Raw genomic sequence first — 15,347 nt, 5'->3', positions numbered from 1 at the left:
AGGCTGATGGCAGCTAGAGGGCGAGACCGGTGTGTTTTTGTATAGAATGTTATGTTATGTGGGGCAGAGCAAGAACAAGAAAATAAAGTGTGGTTATGAATCGTACAGTGGACCCGCGTATAATTAAATAACACGACATGGTGTCAGAAGTCCTGTACTGATCCATATAACCTCGACTGAATGAACATGTGTCTGGCGGAGCTCGCGGAAAAACGAGGGGAGAATATGGCGGATGAGACTGCACAGAGAGCACCGGCGGGGCCGAGCGCGACATTCAGCATCCAGCCACCGGAATCCTTCGACTTTTCAAAACCGCAGGAGTGGTCCAAATGGATACGGAGGTTCGAGAGATTCCGTCTCGCCAGTAATTTGAACGTCAGCTCGGAGGAAAACCAAGTCAACACGTTGATTTACTGCATGGGAGACGAGGCGGACGATGTGCTTCGCGGTCTGAGTTTAACAGCGGAGCAAAGGACAACGTATGACGGGGTACGTGATGGTTTCCAGGCTTTTTTCATTGTGAAGAAAAATGTGATCTATGAGCGCGCCAAATTCAATATGCGCCGACAGGGAGAAAATGAGACAGTGGATGCTTTTGTGACAGCACTGTATGCGCTAGCAGAACATTGCAACTATGGAGTGCTACATGATGAGCTGATACATGATAGGCTGGTTGTCGGTCTCACGGACAAACGGCTGTCAGAACGCATGCAGCTTGACCCAGATTTGACTTTGCAGAGGGCTATCAACATGGCGAGGCAAAGTGAAGAGGTAAAGCGACAACAATCCTCCTTGCGAGGTGACTCTAGAGCTGAGGCTTGCGATGCTAAGTCAGTAGATAGAGTGCATAAAATCAGTCGTAAGCCTGTTAGAACCAAACCGCTCCAGACTGATAGTCGTCAAGCTAAAACACGTGGATTCCGAGAAGACGGCAAAAAAGGGCCAACCTGTCAGAAATGTGGTGGCGCTCCATCCCATTCAAAGCAGGATTGTCCAGCGAATGAAGTGAAATGCCATGCATGTGGAAAAAAAGGACATTACAGGCGTGTATGCAGGGCACCAAAAACAGTGCATGAGGTTGAAGAGGATGAACATGGTTTGTTCCTGGGCAGTGTTAAGTGTGAGGGTGAGCCGTGGACTGTCGACTTAAGCATAAACAACAAAAACGTGTCATTTAAAATTGATACAGGAGCCGATGTGACAGTCCTACCCCTTAAGGTGTTTAAGGAGCTCTACAGACACAACCACCCCCCCAGTCTCCACAAACCAACCAAGGCTCTGCTGGGTCCCGGGAGGAGTTGTTTGGATGTCGTTGGTGTCAGTGAGCTTGCACTGAGGAAGGGAGACAAAGAAATACTTGAGGATGTCTTTGTCATCAGACACCTGCACACTGCTTTGCTGGGGAGACCTGCCATTAGCAAGCTGGAGCTTGTGGCTCTGGAGAGCATAACTACAGAGACGCTTAAAAAGTGCTACCCAAAGCTGTGCAGTGGTCTCGGTGAAGTACGTCAGCCGTACGACATCAAACTGAAACCTGGAGCTCAACCTTTTTCCTTGAAGACGCCACGGAGAATCCCGTTGCCTCTGATGGACAAAGTTAAGCAGGAGCTGGCCCGTATGGAAGAACTAGGGGTGATCAGCAGGATTGAGGAGCCAACTGATTGGTGCTCAGGCATGGTGGTGGTACCGAAGAAGACAGAAGATGTACGCATATGTGTCGACCTTACACACCTCAATGAGTCTGTGTGTCGAGAGAAGTACATACTGCCATCGGTGGAGGAAACATTGGGCAGATTGGCTGGTGCCAGCATATTCAGCAAGCTGGACGCTAATATGGGGTTTTGGCAGATACCTCTGACGGAAAGCTCAGCCAAATACACCACTTTCATCACACCGTTTGGGCGTTATTACTTCAAGAGACTGCCCTTCGGGATTGCTTCAGGATTGCTGTAGGTATTACAGGTACTGCACTGCAGTGGTTTGTATCATATCTATCTAATAGACTCCAATTTGTGCATGTAAATGGAGAGTCCTCTTCACACACTGAGGTTAATTATGGAGTTCCACAGGGTTCAGTGCTAGGACCAATTCTGTTTACATTATACATGCTTCCCTTAGGCAGCATCATTAGAAGACATAGCATACATTTTCACTGCTATGCCGATGACACCCAGCTCTATCTGTCCATGAAGCCAGATAACACACACCAATTAGTTAAACTGCAGGAATGTCTTAAAGACATAAAGACCTGGATGGCCGCTAACTTTCTGCTTCTTAATTCAGATAAAACTGAGGTTATTGTACTCGGCCCTGAAAATCTTAGAAATATGGTATCTAACCAGATTCATACTCTGGATGGCATTACCTTGGCCTCCAGTAACGCTGTGAGGAACCTTGGAGTCATTTTTGACCAGGACATGTCCTTCAACGCACATATTAAACAAATATGTAAGACTGCTTTCTTCCATTTGCGCAACATCTCTAAAATTAGAAATATCCTGTCTCAGAATGACGCTGAAAAACTAGGTCATGCATTTATTACTTCCAGGCTGGACTACTGTAATTCATTATTATCAGGATGTCCAAAAAACTCACTGAAAAGCCTTCAGCTAATCCAAAATGCTGCAGCAAGAGTACTGACAGGGACTAGAAAGAGAGAGCATATTTCTCCTGTTTTGGCTTCCCTTCATTGGCTTCCTGTTAAGTCCAGAATTGAATTCAAAATCCTGCTCCTCACATACAAGGTCTTAAATAATCAGGCCCCATCTTATCTTAATGACCTTGTAGTACCATATCACCCTATTAGAGCACTTCGCTCTCGCTCTGCAGGCCTACTTGTTGTTCCTAGAGTATTTAAAAGTAGAATGGGAGGCAGAGCCTTCAGTTTTCAGGCCCCTCTTCTGTGGAACCAGCTTCCAGTTTGGATTCGGGAGACAGACACTATCTCTACTTTTAAGATTAGGCTTAAAACTTTCCTTTTTGCTAAAGCATATAGTTAGGGCTGGACCAGGTGACCCTGAATCCTCCCTTAGTTATGCTGCAATAGACGTAGGCTGCCGGGGGATTCCCATGATGCATTGAGTTTTTCCTTTCCAGTCACCTTTCTCACTCACTATGTATTAATAGACCTCTCTGCATTGAATCATATCTGTTATTAACCTCTGTCTCTCTTCCACAGCATGTCTTTTATCCTGTCTTCCTTCTCTCACCCCAACCGGTCGCAGCAGATGGCCGCCCCTCCCTGAGCCTGGTTCTGCCGGAGGTTTCTTCCTGTTAAAAGGGAGTTTTTCCTTCCCACTGTCGCCAAAGTGCTTGCTCATAGGGGGTCATATGATTGTTGGGTTTTTCTCTGTATCTATGAAGCGCCTTGAGGCAACTTTTGTTGTGATTTGGCGCTATATAAATAAAATTGAATTGAATTGAATTGAATTGAATCGCGAAACAGCAGGTGACGTTTTTAGGGCATGTTCTCTCAGCCAGCGGTATCAGCCCTGACCCAAGCAAGACCCAGGCTGTGAGGGAGATGAAGGAGCCACAAAGTGTGAGTGAGTTAAGGAGCTTTCTGGGAATGGTTAACCAGCTTGGGAAGTTTATCCCACAGCTCGCAGAGAGGGACAAACCTCTAAGAGACTTACTGTCTAAGAAAAACTGCTGGAGATGGGACATTGACCAGGCTAGAGCATTTCAGAACCTGAAAGATGCGCTCACATCACCGCCAGTGTTGGCCATGTATGACCCAAGCCGTGACTGCAAGGTGTCAGCGGACGCATCATCGTATGGCTTAGGGGGTGTGTTGCTTCAAAGATGGGATGAGGAGTGGAGACCCGTTGCCTACGCGTCACGCTCCCTCAATGCAACAGAACAGAGATACGCTCAGGTTGAAAAGGAGGCTTTAGGTCTGACCTGGGCTTGTGAGCGGTTCCGCAACTTTCTTATTGGCAAACACTTTCAAATGGAGACAGACCATAAGCCGCTGCTAAGTCTGCTGGGGGCACAAACTCTGGATGCGCTCCCTCCCAGAATTCAACGCTTTAGGATGCGCCTCATGCGATATTCCTACTCAATTTCGCATGTACCAGGCAAACACCTGTGGACATTTCAACAGCGAACCAGCGCTAAGACTGTACTGGGCAGAACGGGCGTTCCTCACCGTACACGATGGTCTGCTAATCAAAGGGGACAGGTTGGTTATACCTGCAACTATGAGAAATGATGTGCTCACCAGACTACATAAAGGTCACCAGGGAGTGGTTAAGTGCAGACAGCGAGCACGACAGTCGGTTTGGTGGCCAGGGCTAAGCCAGCAGATAAATGAGCTTGTCCTTAACTGTCGGACATGTTGCCAAGTGAGAGAAAACCACACAGAACCGCTGATGCCATCACAGTATCCGGGGCGGCCGTGGCAAAAGTTAGGAGCCGATCTGTTTATGCTGAGAGGGAAAACCTACCTTCTTGTTGTGGATTATGCCTCAAGATTTGTTGAGATTGCCCCTCTCACACCTTCAAGGTCAGAGGACGCGATCCATCATCTCAAAGGGATTTTTGCACGTCATGGGATCCCCGAGCAGCTGGTAACAGATAATGGGCCAGTGTATGGCTTCCGTCACATCACAAGCAGCCCGAAATATCCCCAAAGCAATGGCGAAACCGAACGAGCAGTTAAGACTGTCAAGAATCTATTGCGGAAAGCTGCTGATCCACACTTGGCTCTGCTCGCTTACAGAGCCACTCCACTGCAGAATGGCTATAGTCCAGCCCAACTCTTGATGGGGAGACGGCTTCGCACCACAGTGCCAATACTGCCATCTCTGCTTGACCCCGCACTTCCTGATAGTGTGGTTGTCGGCCGGAGGGAAAAGGAGAGGAGGACTAAAGAGGCACAGTCATATAACCTTCGTCATCGCGCACGCAGCCTCGACAGGCTCACTCCAGGCCAAGAAGTGTGGATAACAGACCAGAGAGCCAGCGGCACCGTTATTGGCAGCCACTCCACACCACGATCATATCTCGTGGAGGGACCTCGTGGGACAATTAGGCAGAATCGCTGGCATCTTGTTCCCATGAAACACTCTCCAGACCAAACTGAGAGCAATAATGGGGAGCCAGAATCTGCAGAAGCCGGGGAGCAGTGCTCCACGGACATGCCAGAGACAGTTTCTCCAGAGCTTCCATCTACACCCAGAACCAGATCCGGAAGAGTGGTTGTGAGACCAACCAGATTGGACTTGTGACGGATAAGATGGAAAGGACAGTTTTACACAAGAATGCCCCTCTTTCGTAGTATTGTTTGCACAGTAAGGGTAAAAGTGTAAAAGCTAAAAGGTTGTCATTTTCAAATATGCATGTTCAGAAGTTGGGAAATGCAGGGGGTGTGACGAGTTAGCATGTAAGAATTTGTGTTACTTAACAGGTTAATTAGAGTTAAGATTTTCGTTATATAGTATTCCTTACAGGTAAGCGCAGGACCAGACCTTCCAGCCACAGAGGCAGAATAACCCTCTAAGGTCTGGTGAGTCAATGGTAGTCTACCCATTGATTCTAGAAAGGGGAGATGTGGTGTAATTGCATTGTACAGTAGATGTTAATGCAGCCGGTCAGTGTAGTTAGGCTGATGGCAGCTAGAGGGCGAGACCGGTGTGTTTTTGTATAGAATGTTATGTTATGTGGGGCAGAGCAAGAACAAGAAAATAAAGTGTGGTTATGAATCGTACAGTGGACCCGCGTATAATTGAATAACACGACACCTGCAATCCGTCCTACTCTGTAGTAAATTCAGCGACATTTGACCGTCCTGTTGCTCCCATTGAAATTTATACAATCTAAAACTTAAAATTGTCTGTAGCCTGCTGTTGTTACCACTGTCCTGTTTGAAAAGGAATGAGAGAAGCTGCTTATTTTGTCATATGTGCCGATATTAAACCCAAGGTAATTAGTAGCTAACTGACTGGATTCCCATTAACCTTATAACTGCTGTTGTGTGTGTGTGTGTGGGGGGGGGGTGTTTGTGTAGAGAGAGACAGCCAGGTTCATAATGGATATAAGGACGTTTTTTCAAAAAAAGGAGCCACATTCAGTTAAAAGTGTAAGGTCAAATGATCCGTCAATAAAGGATAATGTTGGATCAATGTTTCAGTATTTATATATTTTATGTGGTTTGGTTATTTGCCTTTTGGTTGAAAGTACACTGAGGACTTTTTTATTAGTGATTTCAATAGTATTTTTTCATATTAATTTAATTTTTTCATCTAATACAATGTATTTGCATATGATTGTCAGTTCAAAGAGGGAGAGAGGAAAGAGGGGAAAGTACAAGGTCAGGAAGACTCAGGTAAGAAAACAGACAGGAATAGTGACAGGCACAACAGAAACTGTTAAACTGCTTGAGAGAGTTGATCACCAAACAGTGATTTGCCAGCCTCAAGGTGAGGCGACATAGGTTAAAATAAAAGAAAAAATCTGCAGAGCCATATTAGTATCTGCAGCAAAGATCTTTTCATACATTGTACCATAGGCACAGTTGCCTCCATTTTTATTATTTTTTAATTAATATTTTGTACATTTGTACATTTCAAGGACTCTTCTATTTTTGGAGTGTATTTTTTATATATCTGTATTATATTATACCCACACTTTAAAAGTGAATCTCTGTCCAAAAAATACACTCAGTTTACTTTTTACTCACTGTGAGCATCATTCATTATTCTCCCCCAGTAATTAAGGTTAGGATATGTATTTTTTATTCCAATCCATTGTTCTTTTGCAGCATTTAAATAACCTTTATCAGATTTGATGGTTTTGTTACAAACTTTTCAAAAATAAGTGTTTTGCTTTTCTTTCACAAATGTGGGGATTAGAATTTTTTTTTAGAATTGAATATCGATTTATTGATTAGCATTCAAATATCTCAGTGAAAACAGAATAAAGACCTACCACAAAGCAAGAAACCACGAGACAAGGCTAATCAAAAGGTACTTTTGATTGTGTTAAAATGTACAAAGCAGTGATCTCATGTTTTGAGACGAGGACCCAGGCACAGAGAGACTTGATGAATTTAAGAATCTTATGATTTAATAAAGAAATTTTCAGACTTGCACAGAGATGGTAAAATTATGATGACTGATAACGGAGATGAAGACAACAGATGACGAGGACAGGGAGGAACAGGGGTTTAAATGCACCAAGGAGACAGTCAGCGAGAACTCGGGACAACTGGAGGCATTTAGGGATGCAGGGACTGACAGAGACAGGGAAGAAGTCTCATTGTGACAAGTTTATCTTGCCTGGCTGGGCAGCTCTCTGGGTCCTCAGCACCCCCAAAGCTCTGATCCTAGAATCGCCCCTGCTGTGCAACTCTCTTTTTCTCACTAACTGGTGTATATCTACACACTAAACATTTTTAAATACTTGGCCTCTAACCCTGATAGGAAGAGTTTTGATTTTACCATAAGTGTGAACTCTAGCTGCAAGATTGTTAATTCTGTGTGATCATGAACAAGCTTTGCTGCCTGTTTGTGGGTCTCTTTGCCTTAAGTTTTCAGTTTACTCTATTGGGTTTAGGTGACTGACTTGGCCAATAAAAAATATCCATTCTTGGGTTACTTTTGCAGCATGCTTTGGGACATTATCCAGTTGTACTGTGAAGCACTGTCTGATCAGTTTTCAGTTTTGGCTGAACAGTTCTGTACACTTCATAATTCATCCTGCTACTTTTTTCAGCAATCCCATCATCAATAAACACTGGCAGTTCCATATGTCCATTTCATATTATTGCTCCCACCACATTTGACAGATGATGTGGTAAGCTTCAGATGATACCATACCTCCTATCATTCTGGTACCAATTTAGCTGTCTTCTGTGGTCTTCAAGCCCTTTGGCATTGCTGAGTTGGCCACTGCATTCCTTATTTTTGTGAATGCACCAGATTGTTGATTTGGCCACCCCAGAGAAGGTTTTGCTATCTCTTTGATGGTTTTATTTTGGCTCTTCAGCCTCCGTCAAATGCAGAAATGGCTGTAATTCTTAAAGAGTTGAGGGGATGCTTTTGTTAAAGGCCTTAATATAAAGTTGAAAACATACACTTTAATGTTATCTTGACTGTTTGATTTTTGAAGTCCACTGTAGTGGTATACAGAGAAAAATTCTATTTTGACAGTTACATTGATGATTGAACATGCCACACTCTACAGTTGGTCATAGGGATATATCAATGCATACTTTCGTAGCGTTAAGTTAGCAACAGTTGCAAAACTGTGGCTTATTAACTGTAGCCATGTTAGGGATAAGTTATTATAAGTAATTAATAAAGTTACAGCTGTTGTGCCACATATTTAAATGCACATTAATCCTCTTCTCCACAGAAGCTTACGAAACGTGTTGCTGTCTGATGCTGCAGGTATGGATGTAGCTCAGATGAAAGACTCACAGAAACAGCTGGAAGCAACAACTTACTTCAGCTCCTGGTAATGTTTTGTCAGAACACGGATTACGACCATTACTTTTAAGTCTTGTCAATCTGAATGCTAAAAGACTCTGTCTCCATAGAGGTATAGAAATTATACTCTATTTTATAAAACTTAAATATATAATATTTATATTAGATATGAGATATCTATAGAGCAAAAGTGAATGAGGGGAACCTCCACATACATGAAAATGTTTGGTGAGTGAAAACTGCTTTTTGCACTTTATGATGTTGATGGACCACTGTGTTTTTTTTCTTCAGTTTTTCTGTTTGTTTGTTATTGTTTTTTGTCATCTTACTGCTTAAAAAGTTAATAAGAACAATATGTTTTTTTTCTGAAGAAGTTAGGAAGTAGAAGAGGCAGTTGTAATATGGAGAGAAATACAGAGAGGTCACAGAAGAACTAAAAAAATCAAAATGAGGCTGCCAAATTACTTTGAGGGAAAACCTTTTGCATTTTATGGTCAACCTGGCTCTAATGTCATTAGAAATTACCCATTATTTACCTTGTCTGTGTATTTATATATAGTCACAGCAAAGAGAATACACTTTCTTTCATTTCTAAGGTTGTCCTTAGCAAATCTCAAAATTAGGTCAATACAATCTCCATTGAACAACAACATATGAAAAATGTATAAATGCACCCTATGCTTGTAGAGCAACTTTTAGCAGGAATATCGTCAAGTTCTTCTTTAAAGCATTGCTTGAGTTCAACAAGGTTTTCAGGTATTTGTTTATGCATAGCTCTCTTAAGCCCCTTTTCCATTAGCACCAACTTGGATCGACCTCTGATCGTCCTGCGACGTAATTAATATGCGACACAAACAGTACAAAAAAGTGCGATGTTGAGGAAAGAATATACCTGTTGCTTGGGGACTCGAGGACCACAGCATTGTTATTTGTAGCCATTTCCATCATTGCCAGGCTTCAAAAATGGCCGTTTCATAAATGAAATGCTCTCATGACTCATCGACTGATGCTTCTGACCAGCCAATCGGTGGCATGCAGTCTGATTACCTCACATTTTAGTACCTGCCCAGATCGCTTGGAATCCCAGGCGAGCAGATACTAAAAAAACTGGTACCAGGTACTATGACCTAAAAGAAAACTCAGTGGTGAACTGTGCTGAGTTGATCCATGCAGGTACTAATGGAAAAAGGTCTTTAAGGTCCCAACACAGCATTTCAATAATGTTCAGGTTTGGACTTTGACTTGGCCATTGCAACACCTTTGATTTTTCTTTCTGCGATTCTGTTATTGATTTGGTGCTGGCTTGGGATCATTGTCCTGTTGCATAACATACTTTGTCCCAATCTAGTTAGCTGTCACACAGCCTCCTATCTGACTCAAGAATACTTATATTTAGAGGAGTTTATGGTTGACTCAGTGAGTGCAAGGTGCCCAGTCCCTGTGGTTGCAAAACAAGCCCAAGTCATTCCACCTCTGCAAATGTGCTTGACACTTGGTATGTGCCGTTTGTTTTTCACCAGACATGGAGCTGTGCATTATGGCCAGACATCTACACTTTGATCTTGTTTGTTCAAACAACATTGTTTAGGAACTCTTGTGGTTTGTTAAGATGCACCTTTGCATGAATAAACTGTGGTCCCATGTGTTTTTTCAGGGAGAAGAAAATTTCACCTGGCAACCTTACCAAACGAGCCACACTTGTTTAGTGTCTTTCTAATTGTACTTTCATGAACTTTAACATTTAACATGCTCGCTGGGGCCTGTGGAGTCTGATATTTTTCTCTCTCTTTCCGATTATTCCACAGTCTAACCTGAGATTGAATTTTCGGTAAAAATTTATAACATGAACCACAAATAGGTACAAGTACCCTGCAATTAAATGCATTTTGAGGGCAACAAGTCAGGTTTTTGAAAGAAACAATGAGACAAGTACACCATAAATACCCAGTACCTTCTGGGGTACAAGTCGTGTGATGGAGTGACGAAGGTGCAAGTACTCACATGCATTTTGCAGGCAACTAGTCAGGTTTTTGCAGTAAACAATGAAACAATTACGCTGTAGTTGTAATTACATGTAATTTCGAGTAACAAGTTTTGTACAGGAAGCAATAAAAATAATAACATAAAATTAATTGAATTAATTTTAAGTACTGGGGTATTTCATGGCAAATTTCCAGAAATCAAACACTATTTCCCCATCTAACATCTTACTCTCCTGTACTTTCTTGTAAATTGCACGTATTACAGGGTATTTGCACCTTTGTCACTCCATAATACGGCCTACACCCCAGAAAGTACAGGGTACTTACAGTGTTCTTGTTTCATTGTTTCCTGGAAAAACTGTTGCCTGCAAATTGCATGTAAGTACCAGGTACTTGTGCCTTATTCGCGGGTTGGGTTATAAAGTGTTACCAAATTTTCTTGAAGTTTCTCTTCTTGGGAATATTTGTAACTGTCTTGAATGTGTTCCACTTGTGAATTGTCTTTCTCAGAGGAGAATGATGGCCTTCAAATTATGTGGAAAAGATCTTATAACTTCTCCAAGACTGATGCAAAGCAGCAATTCCTTCTTTAAGATCATTGCTGATGTCCTTCCTCCTTGGCAGTGTGTTAACACACACCTGGATGCTCCAGACCTGAAAATGTCAGTTTACAAAGGTTGTCACACTTGCTAATAAAAATTTTAAACAAATGCATTTGGTTAACAACAGCTGGCTGGTATTTATCCTCTTATTTCCTATGCAGTAAGGGTATAATCCCATATGGAAAAGAAATATTAAAAACTTATATGTGATTACTCATGAAAGTGGCCACTTTCTCATTACTTTCATATATTGTTTTAGTAAGTATCCAAAACATACAAGTTTCATTATATAATTTTTCAAGGGATCTTATATCTGTTTTCACTCTTATATACTTTTCATACAAGTTTCACACAAGACAGATACAAACTTTATAAGATTTATATATATCTTTTCCATATGGGATGCCCTGATACATAAAACCTTAGAACTGGAAGTTTTCTTTTTACCACTCTGTATTCACTTACACATTCCGCTAATGTAGTGGTATTAAACATTTTTTTCAATTCTTTATTTTAGATTCTTGTAAATGAGTTAAACAATATCTTTAAGATAGATAGATACTCCAGGTCTACTTCAGACCTCAATTTGAATCCTTTGTGCCAGCTGTGCTACATGTTGTGCGAAGTTAACAGTCCAGCGAGCAAAGGTCCACTGGTTCAGACAGGCTCTCATTATTCTGGAATGGGCCAGAGGAACTGAGTGGATGACCTGCACGTTCTCAGTGCTGGATAAGAGGGTCAGCAATTCTTCTCTAGGCTTGTAATCAAAACCAGTTTTGTACGCCCACTAAATTACACCCCTTTGCTCTGCCAACTAGTTTGATGTTTTGTGTGTGTGTGTGTGTGTGTGTGTAAGAGGTGTGAATTTCTCTTTCAAAATATGTGCATTTCATTTAAGGAAATCTGGGAGCTCATGATCATTCCTTTAGTAGTCATGTAGATTTGTTTGCTTGCGTGACTTCAAGAATCCACTAAGGTCCTCCTCTTGCTATGCTCTCATCAGATTTGAATCATGATATGAATACCAATGCTGCTTCACATCCCCGCAGCCATTCTTACATTACAGAAGATGTGAGCCATTGTCTCTTTAATCTACAATTTAAATATTTTCAGTTGTTTTTAAATGTGCAGATCAGCTGCTTTAATCAGAGTAGATAAGACAAAATTTAAACGGATAAACTGTCTCCTCTAATAATGTCAAAACTTTACCTAATAGCCTTTTGACTGAGTTGGTACAGTACACTGGATCGGTATAAAATTTACGATGAAGTTTTGTCGAGGAATTAACTCGATCATTTTAGCATGAAGGGACATGCATACTTATTTTCATTTTGAATGAAACTCATCAAAGCCACAAAGAGACTTTTACGCTCCCCTCTCCACAATTTAAACATTAAATGATTGCTACACCTGACCAAGCAGTTCTGACATGAAGTGGCCTCTTTTAATTGAAAGCAGGTGAGTGTACTGTACAACTGTCCCTGCAGACAACTGGTTGGTACAGCTGGTGTTTGGTTAGCAGGTGGTCGTCTTTCCAGTTGGTGCTTTAATTCCTCAGCTGTGAGCATGTGTGTTTTTATCTTCATGAATCCAAGCTCGTGTTGACTAATTTAGCTATTTGTCTGTAATTATCCAGTTTTAATTTTCTCTAGTGATTACAATATGTTGGTTTAATCGATACAAAAGGAAATACAAGCCCTATTATCGATGGAGCTGAATTACATGACCAGCATAGGTGCAATCACTAGTACAGACCCAAACTCCAAAAACACCAGAGGCTACAGTTTCCATAATGCAGCTCCTTAATTTTCTCAAATTGCACCATTTCTTCAATCCTGCTTTTTAACTCACCTATCTTTTTTTCAAACACAGACGGTTTTTAAACATTCCCAAGCAACAGATGGTCTCTTGCTTTTCCTGTATAACAGTGCACTTGTTAAAGGGATTTAAACTTCTTAAAAATATGTTGCACCAATGCAAATTATGAAGAGTCTGAATCTGTCTTTGATCTTTCTGTTCTGACGGTGCTGCCTTTATGGAAAGCTCTGAATTAAATCCAATGAATTGCATAATGTATAGGTTGTATGCCCACAATGGCAATACTATGTTATTATTTTTAATTAAAGTGCAAAAAAAAAAAAGAAAAAGAAAAAAAGCAAAGTCCCTCACAGGGAGAGACTGAAGCCTGATAACCATCGTCTGTTCATTTATTAATAGGCAGTACTGAATTTATGTTCATTAGCGCACGGCTAATGAGAACACCCCTGTTGTGTATGCTGATTCTTTTAGTCAGGGTGTGTGTGTTTGCATGTGAGGGCACATAGGTGCTTCCACCCAATATGACGTGTGTGTGTGAAAATAGTTTTTGGATACTGACTAGTCCCTGGACCTGTGCATGTATGTTTGGTCCAGAAAGAGGGTAGTGTGTGTGTGTGTGTGTGTGTGTGTGTGTGTGTGTGTTGTTAATAGTGTATTTGTGCTACTTGGATATACATGTGTTTAGATACATGTTTTTTTTTATCATCCTATTTGTAATTTGCATGAAAAAAGGTTATTCTGAGCGCAAATCTTGAACACATGTTTTATTCCAGTCATCATTAAAGAGAAGCTGATGCAATGGAAATTATGATAGGAAATTAAATGTAATAAATTGAAAGCAAATGTTGGGACATCAAGCAATAATTAGCCCAAAACAGTCATGAAAATCAGGCAAATAACAAATTTAACAATTTTTGAATGGATTTTTTGAACTACGATGTAAAGCTTCCCTGTGTAGCTATAAGTGGATTGTTTTTAGCATCAGAATTACAGTATACTATTCATGATTTTTACCAGTATACATGTGTAAAGCCATTGGAATTGACAGGCCCTTGGTAGTACAAATGACATCGACTCTGACAGGAAGGTGTATTACTGCTTTGAAATTATCGGTCAGCTGTGTAACTTGTGAGTGATGCAAAGAATTGCTTTGAGTTCACCTTGCCTTATCTTACCTTACTTTAAATTACTTTGTGACAAATTGTCAGCATAGTAAACTTTATCAGTATGCTCAGGTCCTTATGCAACTTCTTTTTTTTTGTTGAGTGTTTCTCCTTGATATCATGTTTCCATTTTGTTGCTTTAATAAATTCCTGGGTTGCTTTGGCTGTATGTTTTGGGTCATTGTCCATCTGTATTATGAAATGCTGCCAATCAGTTTGACTGCATTTAGCTAGATTTGAGCAGACAGCATGTCTCCGAACACCTCAGAATTCATTTGTCTGCTTCTGTCCCATGTCACATCATCAATAAACACGAGTGTCCCAGTGCCACCGGCAGCCATGCACACCCAAGCCATCACACTGCCTCGGCCAAGTTTTACAGATGATGTGGTACAGTTTGAATCATGAGCTGTTTCACACATTCTCTATAAATTTTCTTGCCATCATTCTGGTAGAGGTTGATCTTGGTTTTATCCATCCAAAGAATGTTTTTTCCAGAACTCTGCTGGCTTTTTTTAAAGGTATTTTTCAATCTAGCCTTTCTATTCTTGAGGCTTATGAGTGGCTTACACCTTGCAGCGAACCCTTTGTATATACTTTCATGCAATCTTGTCTATATGGCAGACTTGGACATCGATTCGGCTACATCCTGAAGAGTGTTGTTCACTTGGCTGGCTGTTGTGACAGGGTTTCTCTTCACCATAGAAATGATTCTGTGATCATCCACCACTATTTTCTTCTGTGGACCTCCAGGCCTTTTTGCACTGTTAAGTTCACCAGTGCTTTCTTTCTTTCTCAGCCTATACCAAACTGTAGAATTTGAGAGTCCTGATATTGTAGCAATTTCTCAGATGTTTTTTTTTCTGTTTTCTCAGTTTAAGAATGGCTTATTTCACCTGAATGAAGAGCTCATTTGACTGCATGTTGTCTGTTCACAGCAAAATCTTCCAAATGCAAGCACCACACCTCAAATCAACTCTAGGCCTTTTATCTGCTTAACTGAAAATGACATAATGAAGGAATTTCCCAGACCTGCCCATGAAATAGCCTTTGAGTCTACTGTCCAATTGCTTTAAGAGAGGGTGGCACATGTTAAGGAGCTAAAACCCCTTAACCCTTCATCCAATTTAAATGTGGATGCAATCAAATGAAAGCTGAGAGTCTGCACGTTATGTCCATGTCCATTATACAGCTGTAATTGGAATATGGAATATGTTTCAGTAAACTGGTAAAATAACATAACTTGTGTCCGTGTCCAAATATATATGGACCTGACTGTAATTATTTGCAGAAAGCATTATTTTATCATTACTGCATTACACACAAAATTCAAAGTGTCAGAGCGATCCT

General features: G+C 41.2%; 1 protein-coding gene across 1 annotated transcript; it reads left to right on the top strand.

Moving 5' to 3' along the window:
* Positions 1 to 201: 201 nt before the first annotated feature.
* LOC146369185 (uncharacterized) lies at positions 202 to 3,415 on the top strand. The gene is made up of 2 exons (XM_084911204.1): positions 202 to 489; positions 3,179 to 3,415. The coding sequence occupies exons 1-2, from the start codon at positions 226 to 228 to the stop codon at positions 3,275 to 3,277; spliced, it is 363 nt and encodes a 120-aa protein (XP_084767330.1). The 5' UTR covers positions 202 to 225; the 3' UTR covers positions 3,278 to 3,415.
* Positions 3,416 to 15,347: the final 11,932 nt, after the last annotated feature.

The sequence above is a fragment of the Perissodus microlepis genome, chromosome 17, assembly GCF_051167445.1.
Source record: "Perissodus microlepis isolate ML-2025 ecotype Zambia chromosome 17, ASM5116744v1, whole genome shotgun sequence".
NCBI lineage: Eukaryota > Metazoa > Chordata > Actinopteri > Cichliformes > Cichlidae > Perissodus > Perissodus microlepis.
Note: the sequence above shows the minus strand (reverse complement) of the source record. Positions and strands in the feature narration are given on the sequence as shown.